This window comes from Psittacula echo (assembly GCF_963264785.1).
Source record: "Psittacula echo genome assembly, chromosome: 5".
Classification (NCBI taxonomy): domain Eukaryota; kingdom Metazoa; phylum Chordata; class Aves; order Psittaciformes; family Psittacidae; genus Psittacula; species Psittacula echo.
The window spans coordinates 7,796,833-7,817,945 of NC_137739.1; the positions used below are offsets into that span (position 1 = coordinate 7,796,833).

The 21,113-nt window shown below is 44.6% G+C and overlaps 1 protein-coding gene across 1 annotated transcript in view; it reads left to right on the forward strand.

Moving 5' to 3' along the window:
• Positions 1–4,637: 4,637 nt before the first annotated feature.
• LOC308222329 (uncharacterized protein) overlaps positions 4,638–21,113 on the forward strand; it is a gene marked incomplete at both ends in the record, with an annotated part of 33,882 nt that continues 17,406 nt past the window's right edge. Inside the window, 21 exon segments of the mRNA XM_080620228.1 lie at positions 4,638–4,839; positions 5,202–5,402; positions 6,404–6,514; positions 6,663–6,765; positions 6,926–6,993; positions 7,131–7,201; positions 7,746–7,828; positions 8,476–8,587; positions 9,198–9,338; positions 9,540–9,640; positions 10,101–10,239; positions 10,942–11,568; positions 11,570–11,671; positions 12,047–12,135; positions 12,406–13,029; positions 15,780–16,413; positions 17,306–17,516; positions 18,236–18,542; positions 18,919–19,249; positions 19,460–19,535; positions 19,861–20,082. Coding sequence (XP_080476354.1) covers positions 4,638–4,839; positions 5,202–5,402; positions 6,404–6,514; positions 6,663–6,765; positions 6,926–6,993; positions 7,131–7,201; positions 7,746–7,828; positions 8,476–8,587; positions 9,198–9,338; positions 9,540–9,640; positions 10,101–10,239; positions 10,942–11,568; positions 11,570–11,671; positions 12,047–12,135; positions 12,406–13,029; positions 15,780–16,413; positions 17,306–17,516; positions 18,236–18,542; positions 18,919–19,249; positions 19,460–19,535; positions 19,861–20,082 — 4,555 coding nt within the window.

Consider the following 21,113-nt stretch of genomic DNA (forward strand, 5'->3'; position numbering starts at 1 on the left):
TCCATGATTTGGTGTCTTGTCTTTGATGAATAACCCCATCCTAGGTGTACAAAAGGAGTTTCAGCATTCACTGCTTGTCATGGTTTAAGCCCAGCCAGTAATGCAGAAGTACACAGCCACTCGCTCACTCTCCCCTTTCTTCCACTCTGCTCCAGGAGGGATAGCAAGGAGTATCGAAAGAATGTAGATCACACAGGTTGAGATAAGAACAGTCCAGTAACTAAGGCACAATACAAAACTGCTACTGCTACCACCAATAGTAATAATGATGAGAGAAGTAACAAGGGAAGGGAATATGAAACTAAAAGGGGAGAATTAAACAAATAAACATAAAGTCATGCTCAATACAATTGCTCAGCACCCACCAACCGATACCCAGCCCGACCTCAGCAGCCATCTGGGCCTTCCAGGTGTCTCCCACCAGTTCATTTCCTGGGCATAACATGCTGTGGGATGGAATACCCCTTTGGCTAGTTTGGGTCACGTGTCCTTTCCCTGCTTCCTCCTGGTTTCCCATTTTTCTCCTCACTGGCAGAGCATGAAACTGAAAAGTCTTTGATTGGAGTAAGCATTACTTAGGAACAACTAAAACATCAGCGTGTTATAGCCCTGTTCTCAGACTAAAGTGGAAAACACAGCACTGCACCAGCAACAAAGAAGGAGAAAAATAACTCTTAAGCTGAACCCAGGACATGGCTGCACCCCGACAAATACTGCTGGAAGCACCAAGTCCCTGAACAAACCCATGGGCAGAAAACAGAGGGAGGGACATTAGTGACAGCTCCAGATCAGAGCAAGCAACTGCAGTGGCCTGAGGTATTTCTAATTTGGGAGGTCTAATTAATCTACTCAAGGAACAGAGATCTCACTTCCACAAACTTCCCTTATATTTGACTGAAGCTCATGGAAGGGAACGGACAAAATCCCTCTTTAATTCAGGGTGGGAAACCAGCTCTTAATGGAGTAACATTCACAGCAACACAGCTATGAGTGTTCAGCTTTACAAGAACAATCTATTTTGCAGGTGAGGAATTTTCTCTCTGAAAAAGTAAACCTGTCAATTTAAATCAGTGTGCCTAAAGGTAGGCAAAGAGGCCTTTGACTTACAAGAGCAGTTGCAAAATCAGATCTTAACCTCTGAAACCAGTAAATCAGCACGCACCTCCCATGTATTCTTGGTAAATGAGGAGCTATGCAACAGTAGAGTTTCACACTTTATTTTAGAGACAGTCTCCAGGCTGAAGCAACAGGTCCTCCTGATAAATGAAAACGTTACGATTGCAGTGGATTTACATAGAACGTCACATTTTAAACAATGATTGATACAGAGTATGTCATGCAAATCACTTGTGTACGCCAAGTTACTACTTAGATCAGTCCCTATCTGTGCAGCGTTTACATTTTATATTCAAACTGTAGCTAGAAACATTTTCTAAGAAAATCTAGAAATGGAACTTGACATTACCAATATTGACCATCAAAACTTAGAATTTATTATTGAAACATTTACCATCAAGACAAAATCCAATCCTAAGTGGTGCTTAACATTTCTGTACAGAATTTTACCATGAAAGACTTTTTTTTAGTTTTTAACTTGAGACTTTGTTTTTTAAGATATACTTCTAATCCAAAAGGGTGGAAACTTCTTGAAGCTGCTGAACATTGTAAATTACCACATTAATATCTCACAAGTGTGAGATAAGGGCCAGGAATAGACCATCTCAAATGCTGCTTATTCCACACTCAGGTTGACCTTATGTTATTCATATAATGTTACTCCGAGTTAGACACCTTCTGCAAGAGCAACCAGGGATTACAAAAATTGCGACTGACAGTCTGTATAATTCATTTAAAGACTTGCATAAAAATTCACAAGTAGAATTTTTTGCAAGAGCTTTATTTTCTTTCCTGTTCTGTCGGACATTAGGAACTAATGCACTTCACATACGAGTTATAGTCAAGATATATTTCTTAATATACTGTCACTTGTCCGTAAGTCTCAGTTGCCTGGTTTTGTCTCTCTAAAGTGGCCAGCTGAAGACAAATTCATAGGGTGATTTTAATTTTTATTATTAAATGCTATCAGACTGTGACACACTTCTTCTTCACTGGTCCTGCATCAGGAGACCAGTGAGTGGAGAACCTGTAGGAAACACAGGGCATCTGAATAATCTTTCTGATTTATCTAAGCTGTGTTGTTCGGAGATTTTAATGCTAAGAAATACTACATTTCCTGCTACAATCGCCTTAGTTACACATTACTCTCAAATAGTTATTCCTGCTGGGTAGAAGAACTTCAACTAAATACAGCAAATTAACTCCCAAGGCATTTCCTTCCTGCTTCTAGGCAGGCATCCTCACCTGGTTGAATAAATAGATTTTCAGAAGGGAAGAACTGATACAAAAGTGCTTCACGGCTTATTAGTGCTTTTGTAATCTCACATTTCTCCAGAAATACTTTATTGGCTGCTTTTCACAGCCTTGCACTCATTGGTACCACTGATCTGGCTTATTTGCATTACAACTGTACTTGTACAGAGCTCAAACTGATGCATGCATTGCTGAAGAACAAAACCTGAAGTTGCGGACCAGAAGACTCGAAACAGGTGATGTGAGCAGCTCTGAGATCACGCTGCTCTGCAAACGCAGGGCGTACGACTCAAAATCCTTTCTAGAAAGAGTTTAAATGTGTTCCATTAAGCAAAGGTATCTCCCCACGGACACTTGTTCGAGGATTGTACCTCCTTTGGTTGAGTTTCAGTCCCTTGAAAGTACTTGTATCTGAACAGGCATCCAAGCAGACCACAATTGCACACACTCTGGGGAAAATCTAAGGTGTAGAAAAGTTTACTTTGTTCTTTTCCTCTCAGCCTTTATCGCAAACATGCAATAAAGCAGAACACTGGCAGGATGACACCTCATGCAAAACAAGGCACATCAGCAAGGCTGGAACAAGCAAACGGCCTCTCCTTGACAGTCAAAAGGGGATTTGAAACACATCACCTTGGTCAGTCTGTGGCTTTGCCAGGACGGCACGTTTCCCTGTGCTGTATCCCGAGCTGCTCTGCAACTCCAACAAGCAAAATTGCTTTGATAAAGCACTGGGTCTCCCAAGCGGTCACTGGCACAGTAGGCACGGCTCAGGTTGAACAAGTTTGTGAAACCCTGCCTGCTACCAGCAGCAGTCCAAAAAAGCCACCCTGTGCCTCCATCATGGAATTAGGGGCTTTCCCTTAAGAACAGAAGGCGCACTCGGAGTAGAAAAGCATCGTGGTAAAAACCCCAGATCCCGAGGCGTGAGCGGCGTTGTTCCTTGCTTGGCGAGGAGGCGGCGGCTCCTCGCGGGGCCTGCCGCCCCCCCCCGGGGAATCGAGCGCTTCGAAGGGTTCCACTTCTCGCCGCCCTCGCGTCCCGTCCGTTAGTTGCCATGAGCACGGAGCCGCCCTAGGCTGCTCGCTGCTGCGGTCCTGCTTCCGGACGGTCCTCGAGCTGCGAGCGCGGAAAGGGACACCCGGGGCGGGGAGGGGCGGGGCGGGGCTGGGACTTAGCCTGAGGTGGAGGGAGAAGGGCGAGGCGAGGGGAAGCGAGGGATCCCTCGGAGCCGTGCTCTGCCCTCGCCTGCCGCGTCAGGGTCGGGTTGGTTTGGCTGTGTTTGGGCTCTTGCCGCTCCCGACAGCGGACGTGCTGCGTGCCGCGCCGGTCCGTGAGAGCAGCGGTGCCAAAATGCTTTTAGGGACCAAAACGCCTCGGAAAGGCAGAGCGGAGGGTGAGCGGGTAGGTGCCTCAGGCTCAGCGCTGGTGACGGAAGGCCGGGCAGTTCCATTTGGAACTGGTACTATGACGTTAACCGACTTTGGGAGCTTATCTTGCGACCCGGGAGAAGCAGACCCTCAGACCCCGGTGAAACACTGGGCAGACGCGCCTTGGGAGAGCAGAGAAACCCCTGGGCGGACGGAGACCACGGTCACGACCCCGGAGCTGACAAACTCGGAGCCCTTCGCTTCCAGGTAAGGTTAAAGTGATAATTGACTGCGGGTTTCCTGGGTTGGCAGATGGATTATTTTTTATGAAAGCAAACAAGTGTGGCCTCTGGGGGTGTGGGGGTGTGGGGGTGTGTGGGGGTGTGTGTGTGTGTCCGTTCGGGATGTTCCTTATTTCGAATTTGTGTGTGTGTGTGTGTTTGGTTTTTGGTTTTTTTCGGGGGTTTGGTTTTACTTTTCTGTTGTTGGTTTGGTTTGGGCTTTTTTGTCTTCCTGTAGTGTTGCTTTGTGGAAGTATAGTTTGCAATTTAGAGACATAGAAGTGCCTTCATGTCTTCATGTCCACCTGTAGTAGTTTCCTGTTGCTCCTTATTTCTACTTAGGCATTTTTGTGTATGTTGTTGTTTTACAGTCACTGCTGCAAATGTTTGTTTTGTCATGAGACAAATGCGTAATCGCTGCTCCCCACTTAAACACAGTTTTGTGAGTGGGGTTTTTAGTTTGGTTGTTGTCGTTTGGGGTTTTTTTAATATTTGTTACCAGCTATTTAGTCCTTCAAGTTATTTCTTTGCGACTGAGTGACAGGATCTCCTTCTGGAATGCTTTGTGATATTTTTAAGTCAACCAGAACTTTTATCTTTGATACAGATATGAACGATGACTAAAAAGAGGAGAATACCTTCAATATTTAAAAAGCTGTCATTCAGGTGGGCCAACAAATGGCCTGCCAAGAAAGTGACAGCATGCACCGCAAACTTTGGCTGGGTACAACCTGCAGAAGAGCCAAAGAAGGGACCAGGAGGTTCTATTTATTGTAGAAGCACGGAAAAACCCAAGCCTTTTGGCCAGGGAGAGCTAAGTAAGTGTGCCTTCTGTCCTTCCCCCCTTTTCTTCAGAACAAAAACCCCAAAAGTTAGAAAACGCAGTTCTCATTTGTTGCACTGATATAAAACAGGGTTGTGATGAATAAAGCCTTCAGCGCTAGGCTGCAATTTTGTGAGTCCCCTAAGGCAACTGAAGGGACTGGTGCTGGAAAATGATGGTTCAAAGCAGTCTGTTGACCTGCAAATTCAAGTGGCAGTGTTTCAGCTGTTCCATCATGTGTTTTTGGGTTGTGGAGTAGACCTGGTTCTTCTGGGTGCTCCTGCAGAATGCTACCTTTTAAACAGCCTTTTTCAAACAGAAACCGTAAATATTTTTGGAAATCTAATTTTCTTGCAGTTGTTAACGATGGAATTGCCGCACCACAAAGAATTCTTTTTCCACCTGAGAAAATCTGCATGGATTGGCAACAGCCACTGAATGTTGGAGTTGGACTGCAGAATCTGGGCAATACATGTTACCTTAATGCTACTCTGCAGTGTTTGACGTACACACCTCCTCTGGCCAATTACATGCTGTCTCTTGAACACAGCAAGTCATGTGAGTACTTTCTAGCATTATTATAAATATGTTGGGCAGCTGCAAAGGTGGAAGAAGAACAGGGATTCTGTGGAGAAAACTCGCGGCTTTCCCGTTTTGCCTGTAGAAGCCGGCTTTGAATGCGATCTTCGCGGTGTTTTCCAGCCTAAATGATTCTGTGATTCCATGGTTATTTAGCAGGGAGCTCAGAATGGCATATAAAGTACATTTGTTCATTTAATGCACAATGGTAAAGTTGCAAGTAAGGACCATTTCTTGCTTTGTGTGAATAAAGAAGTATGTTGCAAAGGAAGGCATTTGATGAACATTTGGGTTTCCTGCTGGGAGAAAGGAGGTAAAATTTAGGATGTTGGCATCATAGCTTCTTTGTGTCTGCAGCCTAGATACCGTAGTGTGTTAATACTGCAATAAATGACACGTTCACTCTTGACCCATTAAAAAGGCCCACACCCTAGAAAGCACTACGAGCCAATTTCTGCTGTCCTGAAATGGAAATCTGTGTGGGGCAGTATTAAAATGTAGACTGGTTTTATTCTAGTTAAAAGTTCGTATTTTTTGAACCTTGGAATTTGTGTTCTTCGTATTTCCATTCTACGGTTGAACTGATTTAGGTGTAAGAGCCTCTTTTCGTATCCTTCTAGGTCTATTTTGACAAAGGTACATGGATGCTTTTTGGTTTGGCATCTTAATGTTTATTCCTAGAAATTTAACTGTGTTTTTTTAACATAGGTAAAAAAGTTTCCAGTTAAGAACCCTGTTACAAAAGGGAGGGCAGAAATACTCGTACATACTTCCTTTAATCTTTCCTTTCTCCCAGAGGATTCTTATCTCTGTGTCACGTAGCTCACCTAACAGCAGTATGCTGAAAATAACAGGCATTCCCTCTCAGCGCTGTGTCATCAATATCTATAGCGTTTTTCATGGATATTGTTTTTTGGTTTTGTTCTCTTTTGGTGGCAATGCTTATTTGACTCGACTGTGTTGCTTCTTTCACTCTTCAGGTCATGAAAAAGGCTTCTGTATGATGTGTACATTGGAAGCTCACATTAACCAGGCCCTGTGTTTCTCTAATAATGCTATCCCGCCTATGTCTGTTATCAATGGCCTTATAAGTAAGTAATTTCAGATGGTTTTATTTTGATATATTTGGTAACTTTTCAAAGCACTATTTGATGCGTAGAAATGATTTTGATACTTTTAGAAACGTGAGTTTTCTTTCCTTTTCTAGGAAATAAATATAACCTCCTTCTTATTTATTAGGAATAGGAAAACATTTCTGTTACGGCAGTCAAGAGGATGCACATGAATTCTTGTCCTTCACTGTTGATGCTTTGCAGAAAGCTTGCTTGAATGGAAGCACCACGTACGCATAAACCACTTATTTAAACTTTAAATGTTCTCTAGCCCCTTTTACTCCTTTCTTTACTATGCTATATTAAAATGAATGTCCTTGGTAAAAACTGTTTGAAGAGTTAACTCTGAGCCTCGCATTATCTGAGGTCTGATTTATCATTTCTTTCCAGGTTGGACATATCTTCTCAAGCCACCACACTTATTTATCAAATATTTGGAGGATACCTAAGATCCCAAGGTACTTGTTAAAAATCTGCCTCTCCTTTGAACTGGTCTGTGTCTGTTTGTCTGTAGTAAAGGACTTTGACTAAAGTAATACGTGTGAAGACTTTAAATTTGTCCAGTTAGTGTTAAGCATTTGTATTTTGATTCCAGTGAAATGCTTGAACTGCCAAGCCGTTTCTGATACGTACGAACCATTCCTCGATATTACTTTGGATATAGAGGTAAGGTGTTTTGTGAATATGGGTTGAGCTGTATGGGGACCTGTAGAGCCTTCCAAAGAAAGGCATTTTACTGAAAAAGATACACTGCTAAAAGGAAAGAGCTTGATGCTGGATGGGAGCGGCAATCCTTTGGTCTTGTGTGGAAGGCATCTAGATGCTCTCCATGTTTGCAGTGGGTTTAAGCTGTAAAAGCAGTAATTATGTCTACACAAACACCTATACTCTCACACTTCTCCATTATTCTGCTTCAGCATACGTCTGTCCTTAGGCTGATGGGTTTGACTGTTCTCATTCTTGATGCCATAGCATAGCACAGGTGCTGTCTGTGGCACTGCAAACTTTATTGTTTTGTTTCAGAGTAGAATCGTTTCCACAGGAGGTAAATGCTCAGCGTACTCTGAGGTTTCTGCCTCCTTCACAGTGGTTGCCGGTTGGCAGTAGGTCGCTTGAGGATGAACTAGCAAGGTTCTCTCGCAAACTACCAGGAAGCGTTTGAAGTTTTGCATTTCCAGTGACTTAGTGCTCTACTTTCTTATTCATCCAGGCCGTTACGTCTGTCACCGAGGCTCTAGAACAATTTGTGAAACCTGAACAACTGGGCGGAGAAAACAGCTATAAGTGCAGCAAGTAAGATTCTTACTAATTCCATCTGAATACAAGAGAACGCGTTTCATGTATCACATGAATATCTGGAAATAGAAGAATTCTGGCCATTAGCTCATATTAGACTTCTATTCCTTACTGCTGCCTCTACTGGTGTTTATTAGCCTTCGTAAGAGTGAGGTTGCACACAGAAATATTTGTCTGGCCAGAAGTTACAGGGGATGTCTGCTAAGTAGTGGTGAGCTGAAGCATGGAGCTAAGGACAAGGATTTGGGGTGGGAGGCAACAATCAGCTTGCTGAAGGTCCTAGTGTTCCCTGTGGAACAAAGTGGGATTGGGTCTCAGTGCGTGTGAACGGTGGTCGTTAACGTCAGCAGCCTCTAATGGCTCACTAAAAAATGTCTTGCAGGGTTCTCATGCTGAATTGTTGGGAAGCCTTTCCTTTTTGTCATTAGGATAGATGCTCAGATGTTTGCTTGGCTATCGAAAGATAATGTTCTAAATCCTTTGTTTTGTAGAGCTGTCCGCTTACATCCTGTTACCTTCTGTCTGTTAACAAGCCTGAAGTGCAGCGTATGGGTTCATAAGCCTGTGCGAGAGATGAACACTTGTTTGAGTTTTGGGAGGGGGAAGAATTTGCCGTTAACCGTTTGTCTGTGCTGGTTTTTAAGGTGCGAAAACATGGTTTCTGCCTCCAAGAGGTACACAATACATCGCTCCTCCAATGTTCTCGTCATATCGCTGAAAAGATTTGCAGATTTTACTGGTGGCAAGATCAACAAGGTATATTTGCAGCCGTAAAGCAGCTTTATCTTCTTGGAATGGGAGATTTCCCCAAGAAAATATCATTTTAAACAGGGGAAGTTTAGATTTGGTATAAGGAAGAAATTCTTTACTGTTAGGGTGGTGAGGCACTGGAATGGGTTGCCCGGGGAAGCTGTGACTGCTCCATCCCTGGCGGTGTTCAAAGTCGGGTTGGACAGAGCCTTGGTTTAGTGGAAGGTGTCCCTGCCCATGGCAGGGGGGCTGGATCTAGATGATCTTAAGGTCCTTTCCAAGCCTAACTATTCTATGATTCTGTGATTCTATGATTTAAAAGTTGTTAATGCTTGCAGGCTGTAACTAGAGACTAATAACAATAGTCTAAGAAAAGTCCATCTAACAACTGTGGCTTACGGTAACCATAGGGGTATACCTCACTCTTAGAGCTAATTCTGCAGAAAAGAGTTCTCTGCAGCTTAAATGACTAAATGTTGTTTCTGAGAAGAGGTATTTTTATAAGAATCAAGAATATATTTGTGTGATCCTAGCCTGTGTTTTCAGAAGGGTTTTTCTCAGGCTGTTCCACCAAGTGATTCCGGGTAATTTTTGAATCTTCCTGTTTTGTGTTTAGGATGTAAAATACCCTGAATATTTGGATCTTCAAGCCTATATGTCCCAATCGATGGGAGAGCCACTCATCTATTCTTTATATGCAGTTCTTGTTCATTTGGGGTTTGGCTGCAGTGCAGGACACTATATCTGCTTCATAAAGGTGGGTACCAGCTTGATTTCTCCCAGGGTAAAATAAACAAAGAAAATCAATGTTACTGGTAACCACCGTTTTGATGGGGAAAAGTTGGATGGTGTGTTCTATTTGATTTGGTTTGGATGGTTTGTGCTGTAGTGTTCTACCTGTGACGGCATTTGAGCAACATGCATTTTGTCTAAAGATGTCACTGTCTTTTATTTGCAGGCCGGCAATGGATTTTGGTATCGAATGAATGATGCCGTAGTGGAGCCTTCTGATATCCAAACAGTTCTCAATCAGCAAGCTTATTTACTTTTTTATGTCAGGTAATACCAACTCCTGAACCTGTTCAGAATATATTTACTTTCCTGTTACTGATACTTGTCTTTTTTTCGGGTGTTGTTATTTCTGTGCTAGGAAAAGATTACAATTTCTGGAATTTGGTTCTGTCTAACCTGAACTTGCCCACAGCGTTTACTGCCTTTCATTGCTTGGCGTTAAACTGGTGCGCTTGTGTACATTGCTGTCTATCTGGTCTTTGTAGCTGGCTAATGTAGAAGAGGAGAAATTACGCCATAGATGATGTAAGGGTGAGCTGTCGCTCTGGCAAGGATAGTCATTGTAGGGAGACCATTGTCTGTTTTTTAGTTTGTAGTCTTGGTTGAGCCTTTTGTACATGTCTTGTGTGTCACATCATCTGTTCTTATCAAATTTTAGAAGGGGGTTTAATCCAAGACCAGGCTGAAAGAAAAACTCTAAACTGAGATCACTGCTTTTTTTCCCAAGGCGCTATGATTTGACGCTTGGAGAACGTGGTTTTTACTTACCAGCACCGTCTGACCCCTGTTCATTCCTTGGTCAGTGGGGGCCTAATAGTAAGCAGGACGGATTTATGGGACCGCAGCTTCCTCCTCATATGATTAAGGTAATTTGCAGGGAGCAGATAATGGCACCAAATTGATAATGTTGTTTTCTTTTGATTGGGGGTGGGGGGTGTTGTTGTTTTGTTTTGTAGCGTCTGAGCTTTATTTTCCCTCCCACACTGCAGCTTTCTTCACAACCGTCAGCAACAGCCAGAATTATTCCAACAGTGGCTAATCCTAAATTGTGCAGCCATGCTACTTCATTATACTTCCAACTCAAAGTGCTTTCTAAAGCACTGGGAGCTACGCTTTTGAGACGCTTGAAGGAGCCTATTAATTCTTGATGATGATGATGATGATAAGAACAATAGTAGTAGTAATAATTCAATATCACTCCGCCAGTGTTCATTTAGCTGAGTCAGTGAAAACGATTTTTCTTGGTCCTGCGTACCAGAGCAATTATTGCAGTGTTTTCGGGGAATGTTTAAAGGGGAAAATAAATACATTTGGGAAGAGCTTTAGTCAATGTTAAGTTGTTTGTGTGGGTTTCAAAAATGAGGCTCATTTGATACCAATATGCAGTAAACCAAAAGCAGCAGGAATTAAACACACTTGTTGGACTTAGGTCGATATTGGAAGTGGGGTGTTTTTCTTCTTATGTAGTGAGGCAATTTGTAGAAATATTTAGTAGGAGAATTTAATGTTTTCATAAGTGCTGTGTGATTGCACATATTCATCTTGCAATCTTTTCTTTTTAAATACAGAATTCAAGTCATTTAAATGGAAATGGACCCCTAGAAGAGGATACAAATCCTGTTGGTATCTCCATAAAAAGGCTATCTTCAGCTCTACCAACAGCTTGCATTCAAAACTGGGCAATTACCAGGCCTTCAGCTACGGATCCATCGAAAGCCCAGAAGATCACTAACAGTATTCATAACATATTGCCTGAGCGGCAGACCGTGTCACAGTCTGGCCATCTTACCAGTGCTTTGGAGAATGAGGATCTCAGCAAGGCCATTCCTTCCTCCACAATTACAAACTCTTTCAGAGCAGAGTCTACCTCAGATGCCTCTACAGTGGCAGTTGCTGCTGACATTTCCAGACAGGAAGTTCCTGATGAAATGATTGTAGAGCCAGCAGTGAATGTAAGTCCTACACTTGGCTCCGATGCTACGGTTCCTTCCAGTGCAGAGTCTTCAGGAAAATCTGAGGCATTTAAAATGAATTTCAGCATATCTTCCAATGGAATTGTGATTGGGAAGGTGGTCAGCACATTGCAGAATTCCCATTCTTACTGTGAGAGGGCTGAAAAAGAGAGATCCCATCATGAGCTGCCAAAAAATGATTCACTAAATGGTGCTGTTAGTTTAGATATTGGATCTAAACAAAAAGGGACTGAAACTTGACGATTTTGCTTGCCGGGTCCAGCCTGCTAAACCTTCTGAGATTTTCTTTGCTAAAACAAATGGATTGCTTGAACCAGCGAGTTATGTTTGTTCCATCTAGAACTTCTCACCTATGGTGTCCTTAGTATTCAGGAGCGTTAAAATGTTCCTAATTCATGTGAAATACTGTTAACACACACAGCACAAATTTCATCGTTAACACTTTGTGCTGTTGTCCCCTTAGAATTTGCAGAGCTGAACTGGCATGTGAGAACATGTCAGCTTCAGAAAAGTTCAGCTGAGATAGTACTTGATAAGTTTCATAAATATATTGGGGGTGGGGAAGGGGTGATGTGTGAATTGGCAATAGTGCACGTAAGGCAAAGTGATCTTGCTTAATAACTAATGAGGAAATTTTGCAAACAGTTTTCAGCTAAAGGTAGTATATTTTTGTCTCTTAACGTCTGCATTTTAATTGTAGGTACCTGAAGCTGAGTCACCGATTCCTCAAGAAATAATCTTAGAATCCCTGGCCTACAGCCACCTGAACAGGCTGTCAGCGCAAACAAGGTAAACCGGGTATACTCTGATGAAAACAAGATTTCATACAAGTTTATCGTTGTTTTACCCCTTTACTAATTCTATTTAGTAGAAAGCTTTGAACCAGTACAGCAAATTCCACACTGTACATGTAGGGTTGCAGATGTCAGCACCGAGCATGTATTATTCTGGTACTAAACACAGGCAGATGCCTCCTGGAATGCTTCTGTTTCTTCATAGGATGATTTCCCACTTTTTACCATTGGAATTCTTTCTCTGTTCTCTTTTTTTGCATCCTAGGATATGTGCAAGCCAATACAGACCTTCCCATAAGGAAAGAAACAGTCCAAATAATGGCAGAAGCTCAGGAAAATACTCTCGTTATAGATCCCGAAGCAGAGAAAGAACAGAACAAGACAGGAATAGGTATTACCATTCCAAAGGAGAGAGAACCTGGAGCAGGGAAAGATACTATCAAGATGAAGCATGGAGATGGGAAAAACGCAGATATCACGAGGTTTATGACTCTGTTCATGGAACACGAGTTGGTAGAGAGAGGAAGTCCTCTCATTTTGTTGAAGACTTTGACAAATTGAGTCAGTTCTACAAATCACGTAGGGATCATCACTGCCAGAGCAGATGGGCTCACACCGCTCACGGCAGAGAGGAAGGAGCCCATCACTTGAGCAGCCACAGAGAGAACTTCCGTCATGGTTCAGTACCTCAGCAGCAGTCGGAAAAACACTCTCGGGAAGGGTACGCACCTCCACCTGCCTCAGCTTGTGCACAATTTGAGAACTCTATCTGGGCAAATGAAAAACCGAGGCTTGGCAAGAGGAAATACCGCGACACAGAAGGAAGCGAAAGCGAAGTGGAAAAGAAACGCCTCAAGATAGATGATAGATATCGAGAGAAGGATTACAAGTAAGCAGGGATTCCAGCATAATCTGCCATTTTTTTCCTAACTCTTTTCTGTGTGTTTCTCATGCCTGCCTTTTCCCCATTGTTTCTAAGTGATTTATATAGCATAATCTGACTACCAGTTGGTCATTAGGCTGGTCATTAGGTTGGTCAAGCCAACGTAGGAAAGATGTTGCTGAATAGCGTTAGAACGCTAGACCTGGAGCACAAAGTTAAGAACCTGTCGTGGTTTAAGCCCAGCCTGCTGAACCCAGGGCAGAGCCAGATCTGCGCACTGTTCTTGATTAGGTTACAACAATTATGTATTTTTAATTCCACATATTCCACAAATAGCCCCTGTCAGGATTTGTGTACAAACCAAGACTTACTGGTCCTTAATCTGAGGGCTTATGTTTGCTGCATCCAAAGTCAGATGTGCAGAAATTGCTACAAAATAGGTGACACACAGCAAGTCATCACCTGTGGTAAAAGAAGTAACATTCCATACACGCATCAAACGCTGCATCCGTTTTCCTATTTTTAAGCTGCGTGTTTCCCTCAGCCTTCCGCATTTGCAATGACTGGGACTGGTTTGGCTTTAGTGAATGCTTTTGCCAGCAGGTGGCCAAATCTGGTTCTTTCTAAACCAGTCAAAAGTATAGGAAGAAATTCAATGTCTTGCACCCCACTACACAGGTCAGGGGCATTAAGATTAGTGCACTATCTGTGTAGGCGTAAGAGATGTTAGCCGATAAACACAGTGCTAGAAGCCCACTTTGATCCACTGCTTGCAACACAAGTGGGATATGAGGGCTGTGAAAAGCAATTTGTTAAGTCTGCAGAATTTGAGTATTTCCTCAGGTCCATAGATGTTAACGAACTTCCTGTTGTGGAAGGTCTGTCTTTAAAAATATTAAATGAATGGGTCTCAAGTAGGAATTTTCACCTTAGCATAGATCCAAACTGCAGTCAGTTTGGAAGTGGGGAAGCTACCTTCTCAAGTCCGTCGGATAATATAGTCACAGAGCAGGTGGAGCTGTGTGCAGGCTTGAGACTTCTCTTTCAGAAACCAAACCACTGAGACAGGGTTTGACATTGAATGTCATGACATGGAGTGACTTTGGCTTCTTTTGTCTTTCAGATGCAAAGCTCACTGATGGAATCCTTCGCTACCTAAACTAAACCTACTGACAAAACCAGCTACGTCTCATCGTCAAACCTGACTCTTTACCATCAAAACTGTGTACAATCAAGGCTGATGGTTTACCCTGAAACCTGGCTGTTTACCATCAAGAATGACTCTACCATCAAAACTGACTGTTTACCATCAAGCCTGGCTTTGCCATCAAACCTGACGCTTTAGCACCAAACCTGTTTTCCATTGAACCTGCCTTTACCATCAGAACTGACTCTCTACCATCAAATGTGACTTTTTACCACCAAACCTGACTGTTTGCACCAAACCTGACTGTTTATCATCGAACCTGGATTTGCCATCAAAAAAGATGAATCTTTGCCTTCAAAAACAACAACTCTTTATCTTCAAACTGGACTTTATCGATGTGGACCATCAAAACTTAGAATTTCTGATTGAAACATTTACCATCAAGACAAAATCCATACGTTTTAATTCCGTTCTCTTAATATACTGTCACTTGCCTGAAGTCTCAGTTGTCTTTGTCTCTCTAAAGTGGCTAGCTCAAGACAAATTCATAGGGTGATTTTAATTTTTATTATTAAATGCTATCAAACTGTGATGCACTTCATATTCACTGGTCCTGCATCAGGAGAGCAGTGATTGGGAACCTCAATGAAATACAGTTCCTCTGACTTATCTGTCTGGTCTGATTAATCAACTTGAGGACAAGAGATCTGAGTTGTTCTTGCCTTATATTTGACTGAAGCTCATGGAAGGGAACGGACAAAATCCCTCTTTAATTCAGGGTGGGAAACCAGCTCTTAATGGAGTAACATTCACAGCAACACAGCTATGAGTGTTCAGCTTTACAAGAACAATCTATTTTGCAGGTGAGGAATTTTCTCTCTGAAAAAGTAAACCTGTCAATTTAAATCAGTGTGCCTAAAGGTAGGCAAAGAGGCCTTTGACTTACAAGAGCAGTTGCAAAATCAGATCTTAACCTCTGAAACCAGTAAATCAGCACGCACCTCCCATGTATTCTTGGTAAATGAGGAGCTATGCAACAGTAGAGTTTCACACTTTATTTTAGAGACAGGCTCCAGGCTGAAGCAACAGGTCCTCCTGATAAATGAAAACGTTACGATTGCAGTGGATTTACATAGAACGTCACATTTTAAACAATGATTGATACAGAGTATGTCATGCAAATCACTTGTGTACGCCAAGTTACTACTTAGATCAGTCCCTATCTGTGCAGCGTTTACATTTTATATTCAAACTGTAGCTAGAAACATTTTCTAAGAAAATCTAGAAATGGAACTGGTAAGCCACAAGTCTTAGCTTGTAGGATTTGGTCTACAAGAGACCTAGCTTTTCCAGCCAGCATATCTACATAGGGATGTACTAAATCTGAAAAATATGCATTGTTTTCACTTAGAAAGCATTCTAGTTGCTGCTCAGTTGGCAGAGGTTCAGTTTTGTACCAGTTTAAAGCGGTTCAAAATGTTGCAGTAACGTAGAGCTTATTTTGTCAGAATAGCGTCAATTTTAAGCCAGTCCGGCTGAGCCGAAGTTTCCTGTACATTTCTCTGCCTGCACTGCACTGGCACCGCGGCTGATGGAAGTGGCCACACAGCTCAGCTGCTGAGCGGAGCCGGCACGGCAAAAAGAAGGGAAAGAGAGCGGCGGGAGCAGCCGGCTCGGCCCGGCTCGGCTCGGCTCGGCTCGGCTGGGCTCTTCTCAGCTCTGGCGGCCGCTGTGGCGCCGGTCGGGCACCCGGCCGCTGTCCTCCTGCCTGCCGGGCAGCGGAGGGGTGGGACTCCCCGTCGGGGAGGGGCTGGGCGACGTCCCCAGTATGGGGCGGACGGACCCAGCCCCGCCGACGCCGACGCCGCCACCGGCGCCACGGCCACCACCGCCTGGCCCGGCAGGACCGGGGCGGGGCGGGACGGGGCGGGAGAGCGCTGAGGCGGGGCGGCGCTGCGCCTGCCCCCGCAGCACCGGTTGCCGCGGGCCGGAGGTGCCCGGTGGGGCTGGGTCGGAGCGTGAGGTGGAGGGAGAAGGGCGAGGCGAGGGGAAGCGAGGGATCCCTCGGAGCCGTGCTCTGCCCTCGCCTGCCGCGTCAGGGTCGGGTTGGTTTGGCTGTGTTTGGGCTCTTGCCGCTCCCGACAGCGGACGTGCTGCGTGCCGCGCCGGTCCGTGAGAGCAGCGGTGCCAAAATGCTTTTAGGGACCAAAACGCCTCGGAAAGGCAGAGCGGAGGGTGAGCGGGTAGGTGCCTCAGGCTCAGCGCTGGTGATGGAAGGCCGGGCAGTTCCATTTCGGACTGGACGTTAACCGACTTTGAGAGCTTATCTTGCGACCCGGGAGAAGCAGACCCTCAGACCCCGGTGAAACACTGGGCACGCACCCCTGGGAGGACAGCGAGACCCCTGGGGGGTCACAAACTGCGGCCCCTGTGCGGACACAGAGGGCACCCCTGTGCGGAGAGACGCAGACCCTCAGGCCGCTCTCTGCTCCGTACAACTCGCGGTCCCCGATCTCGGAGGCGCCAGTAGTGGCAGGAAGCCTTGCTGGGCTCCGACAGCGAGGAATGAGAGCTTCGAATGCTTCTCTACTTCGTGTACCTAACTGGCTTCCAGTTAATATCTTCCTTAACTGGAATAACTGCGAGTTTCCCAGCTTGGCAGCTGCATTCTTTTTTATGACAGTAAACGAGTGCGGCGTGTTTGTGTTCGGGATGTTCCTCTTTTTTTTTTTTTTTCACTCGCTTTGGACTTTTTTCTGCCGGTAGCGTTGCTTTGTGGAAATGGAGTTTGCCATTAAGAGACATAAAAGTGCCTTCATGTCTTCATGTCTACCTGTAGTAGTTTTGTATTGCTCCTTATTTCTACTTAGGCATTTTTGTGTATGTTACTGGTTTTTTTACAGTCACTGCTGCAAATGTTTGTTTTGTCATGAGACAAATGCGTAATCGCTACTGCCCACTTAAACGCAGTTTTGTGAGTGGGGTTTTTAGTTTGGTTGTTGTTTGGGGTTTTATAATAATTTTTACCAGTTACTTAGTTCTTCAAGTTATTTCTTTGAGACTGAGTGACAGGATCTCCTTCTGGAATGCTCCGTGATATTCTTAAGTCAACCAGGACTTTTACCTCTGTTCCAGATACGAACAATGACTATAATGAGGAGAATATCTGCAATATTTAAAAACCTGTCATTCAGGCGGGCCAACAAATGTCACGCGAGGAAAACAACACCATCCACCACAAACTTGGGCCAAGTACCTCCTGCAGAAGAGCCAAAGAAGGGACCGGGAGGTTCTGTTTATTGCAGAACCTCTGAAAAACCCAAGCCTTTTGGCCAGGGAGAGCTAAGTAAGTGTGCCTTCTGTCCTTCCCCCCTTCAAAAAAAAACCAAAAAAAACCAAAACGAAAAGTAGAAAACGCAGTTCTCATTTGTTGCGCTGATATAAAACAGGGTTGTGATGAATAAAGCCTTCAGCGCTAGGCTGTAAATTTGTGAGTCGCCTAAGGCAACTGAAGGGACTGGTGCTGGAAAACCTACGGTTTTATCGATTTAAAAATCCACTTGTAACAATCGGTTTTGAGGAGCTTTTTAGAATACACAGACTTACCCAGGTCTTCTGTGTTGTGCAGAGAAAAATACATTTTACCTTTGTGTTTATGGCTTCCATTATTCACAAGTCTCTGAATGCTAACCCTGCTCCCGAGGAGGTCTGGCATCTGTAGGGCTACCTGCTCTGCTAGTTACTCGCATGTTTTTCCATCTTAGTTCTTGTATTTATTAGCATAGAATTACAAATGTAAATTTGTGGTTTAAGTTACAATAAGGAAAAAGGCCAGAGTGGTAGTTTGTCTTGTACTGGAAGAATTGAAACGGATAAATAAACCATAGTTCAAAAGAGTCTGTTGACCTGCAAATTCAAGTGGCAGTGTTTAAGCTGTTCCATCACGGTTTTTTGCGTTGTGGAGTAGACCTGGTGGGTTTGGGTGCTGCTGCAGAGTGCTACCTTTTAAACATCCTTTGTCAAACAGAAACCGTAAATAGTTTTGGAAATCTAATTTTCTTGCAGTTGTTAACGATGGAATTGCCCCACCACGTGAAATTCTTTTTCCACCTGAGAAAATCTGCATGGATTGGCAACAGCCACTGAATGTTGGAGTTGGACTGCAGAATCTGGGCAATACGTGTTACCTTAATGCTACTCTGCAGTGTTTAACTTATGCACCTCCTCCCGCCAATTACGTGCTTTCTCTGGCACACAACAAGTCCCTGACACAGAGCCCGACCCCGGGGCGGACAGAGCAGCAGACCCCGCAGCTGACAAACCCGAACCCCCGTTCGGACAGACGCAACCCCGGGGCCGCTCTGGCTGCTCCGTACTAATCGCGGTCCCGGGGCTCGGGGTCGCCAGCAGTAGCAGGAAGCGGAACTGGGCTCCGACAGCGGGGCAGCGGGAGCTTCGAGTGCCTCTCTACTTCGTGTACCTACCTGGCTTCCAGTTACGGTTAAAGTGATCAAAGAACTGCGAGTTTCCTAGCTTGGCAGCTGGATTCTTTTTTATGAAAGTAAAAAGGTATTACGTGTGTGCCTCTCGGGGACGTAAGGGGTGGATTCTGTTGAAACAGACCTGCTGCCCCCCTGAGGTGACAACCCCAACCTATTGCTGTATTTAACTTGGTTTGCGTGAGGTGCGGGCCTCTCAGGGACTTCAGAGGTGGGTTTCGTTGAAGCAAAACGTGCTGCCTCCCTGAGGCGATCGTCCCGTTCAGAAATGGATAGCAGTGAAGCTGCCCCTGAGGGCAGAGATGTGTTGTGTGGTCTTTTAGAGAAACAGAAGGCTCGCCTCTCTCTGCCAGGGGCAGAATGGGCCGAGAAAAATCGGCGTAATTTGCAAAGTGTAACAGACCGAATAAGCGCCCTGCAAAAGGACGCAAAACTGCGGCCCGGAGAGGGTAACTCCGTTGTCTGCGCCGTACTGGGCGCCATCTTGACTGCTGCACCGGAGGCTGGCGCAGAACAACAAACAGCTGAATCTCAGTTCATACAAACTTCACCAGACCTGGTCCGAGCCCTGCAGGACCAGGTAGTTAACTTAAAAGAACCGTTAGACAATGAGAAAAATCAGGCTAACTGCTTGCAATGTGCCCTGAAAGAGCAACTCCTTGCAGAAAAAAGCGCCCCTGCACAGGGCGGAGAAAACAACTGAATATCCCCACAGGGCCCTGGGAGAGGCGGGACTAAGCGTAGAAAAGTGAAACGTTCCTGCCGCTTCTCTCCGCCCCTTGATAAATAGGGAATCTGCTTAGGAAGGCGGAGAGAACCAATTCCCACCGCTTGCCACCAGAGAGGTTCCGTTATCCTGCTCCGGAGTGAGCTAAACTTCAAAAGCAATCGGGTCGTACTCCAAAGGAATCAGAAACAGAATCTGTTTGGAGAGTATCGCTGTCTGGGGGAGGTGGATTTTTACGGAGTGAGAAGGAAGCTGAGGGATATTTGGGGCCAGCAGTATTTTTAACCACCGGCGACCACTGCGCACCCTGGTCCTTAACTCCAAGAGCAGCTTAGTGGGCTGGAGGACTTGACCCTTTGGAGAGGGGAGATCCCCTCGCCATCACAGGGGGAGTCGACCAGTGGGTAGCAAATGTGCAGAAAGCAGCATGTCTGCAAAGGATGTACGATCGGGAACTTAAACAGGAGGCCCCGATGATGATAGCGGTCGATCCCGAAAACACAGGACTTCCCTCATTCGGGCTCTTCCCGACTCCTTGGAAGCCATGGGGATCCAGTTACAGGGAAAGATAAGAGCAACATCCCAAAGTGAAAGGGCCGTTGCTGCCCTGGAAGGACTGCGTTCACCTGATCGAAAGACAGAGAAGAAAGTATTTGCCCAGGAGCTAGAAATAGTCCTGAGAAGAGGCAAGGGTTGTGGACATTGGGGTGATGACAGGCTATTCCTAAAGATTGAATGGATGGATTACCCAGTGATAAATTGGAAAAGCTGGTGCTAGAGTGGCCTGAAAGAAACCCCATGGGCCCTAAAGAAAAGGAAAAATGTGGAAGGCCCCAGTGTCCCCAGCACAAACCAGCTCCACCCCATGAGTGTGAGCAGAAGGGTGGAGGGTGAAAATATATTCGACAGCTCACTGAAGACAGTTAAGGCAAATAACTTGTTTTGTGGGACCTGATCTGGTGCCACATTTTTCACTTGCTTCGTATGTTTTGTACAACCTCATAGAGAACACAACTCATAATGCTATTGCCCATTGTCCTGCAGGATTTCAGAGGATTGCACAATTTTGTTAGATGGTTTCTCCCTTGGTTGGGAGTGAGTGAGTTAGGAAAAACTCTCAGTTGCCTGGTTTTGTCTCTCTAAAGTGGCCAGCTGAAGACAAATTCATAGGGTGATTTTAATTTTTATTATTAAATGCTATCAGACTGTGACACACTTCTTCTTCACTGGTCCTGCATCAGGAGACCAGTGAGTGGAGAACCTGTAGGAAACACAGGGCATCTGAATAATCTTTCTGATTTATCTAAGCTGTGTTGTTCGGAGATTTTAATGCTAAGAAATACTACATTTCCTGCTACAATCGCCTTAGTTACACATTACTCTCAAATAGTTATTCCTGCTGGGTAGAAGAACTTCAACTAAATACAGCAAATTAACTCCCAAGGCATTTCCTTCCTGCTTCTAGGCAGGCATCCTCACCTGGTTGAATAAATAGATTTTCAGAAGGGAAGAACTGATACAAAAGTGCTTCACGGCTTATTAGTGCTTTTGTAATCTCACATTTCTCCAGAAATACTTTATTGGCTGCTTTTCACAGCCTTGCACTCATTGGTACCACTGATCTGGCTTATTTGCATTACAACTGTACTTGTACAGAGCTCAAACTGATGCATGCATTGCTGAAGAACAAAACCTGAAGTTGCGGACCAGAAGACTC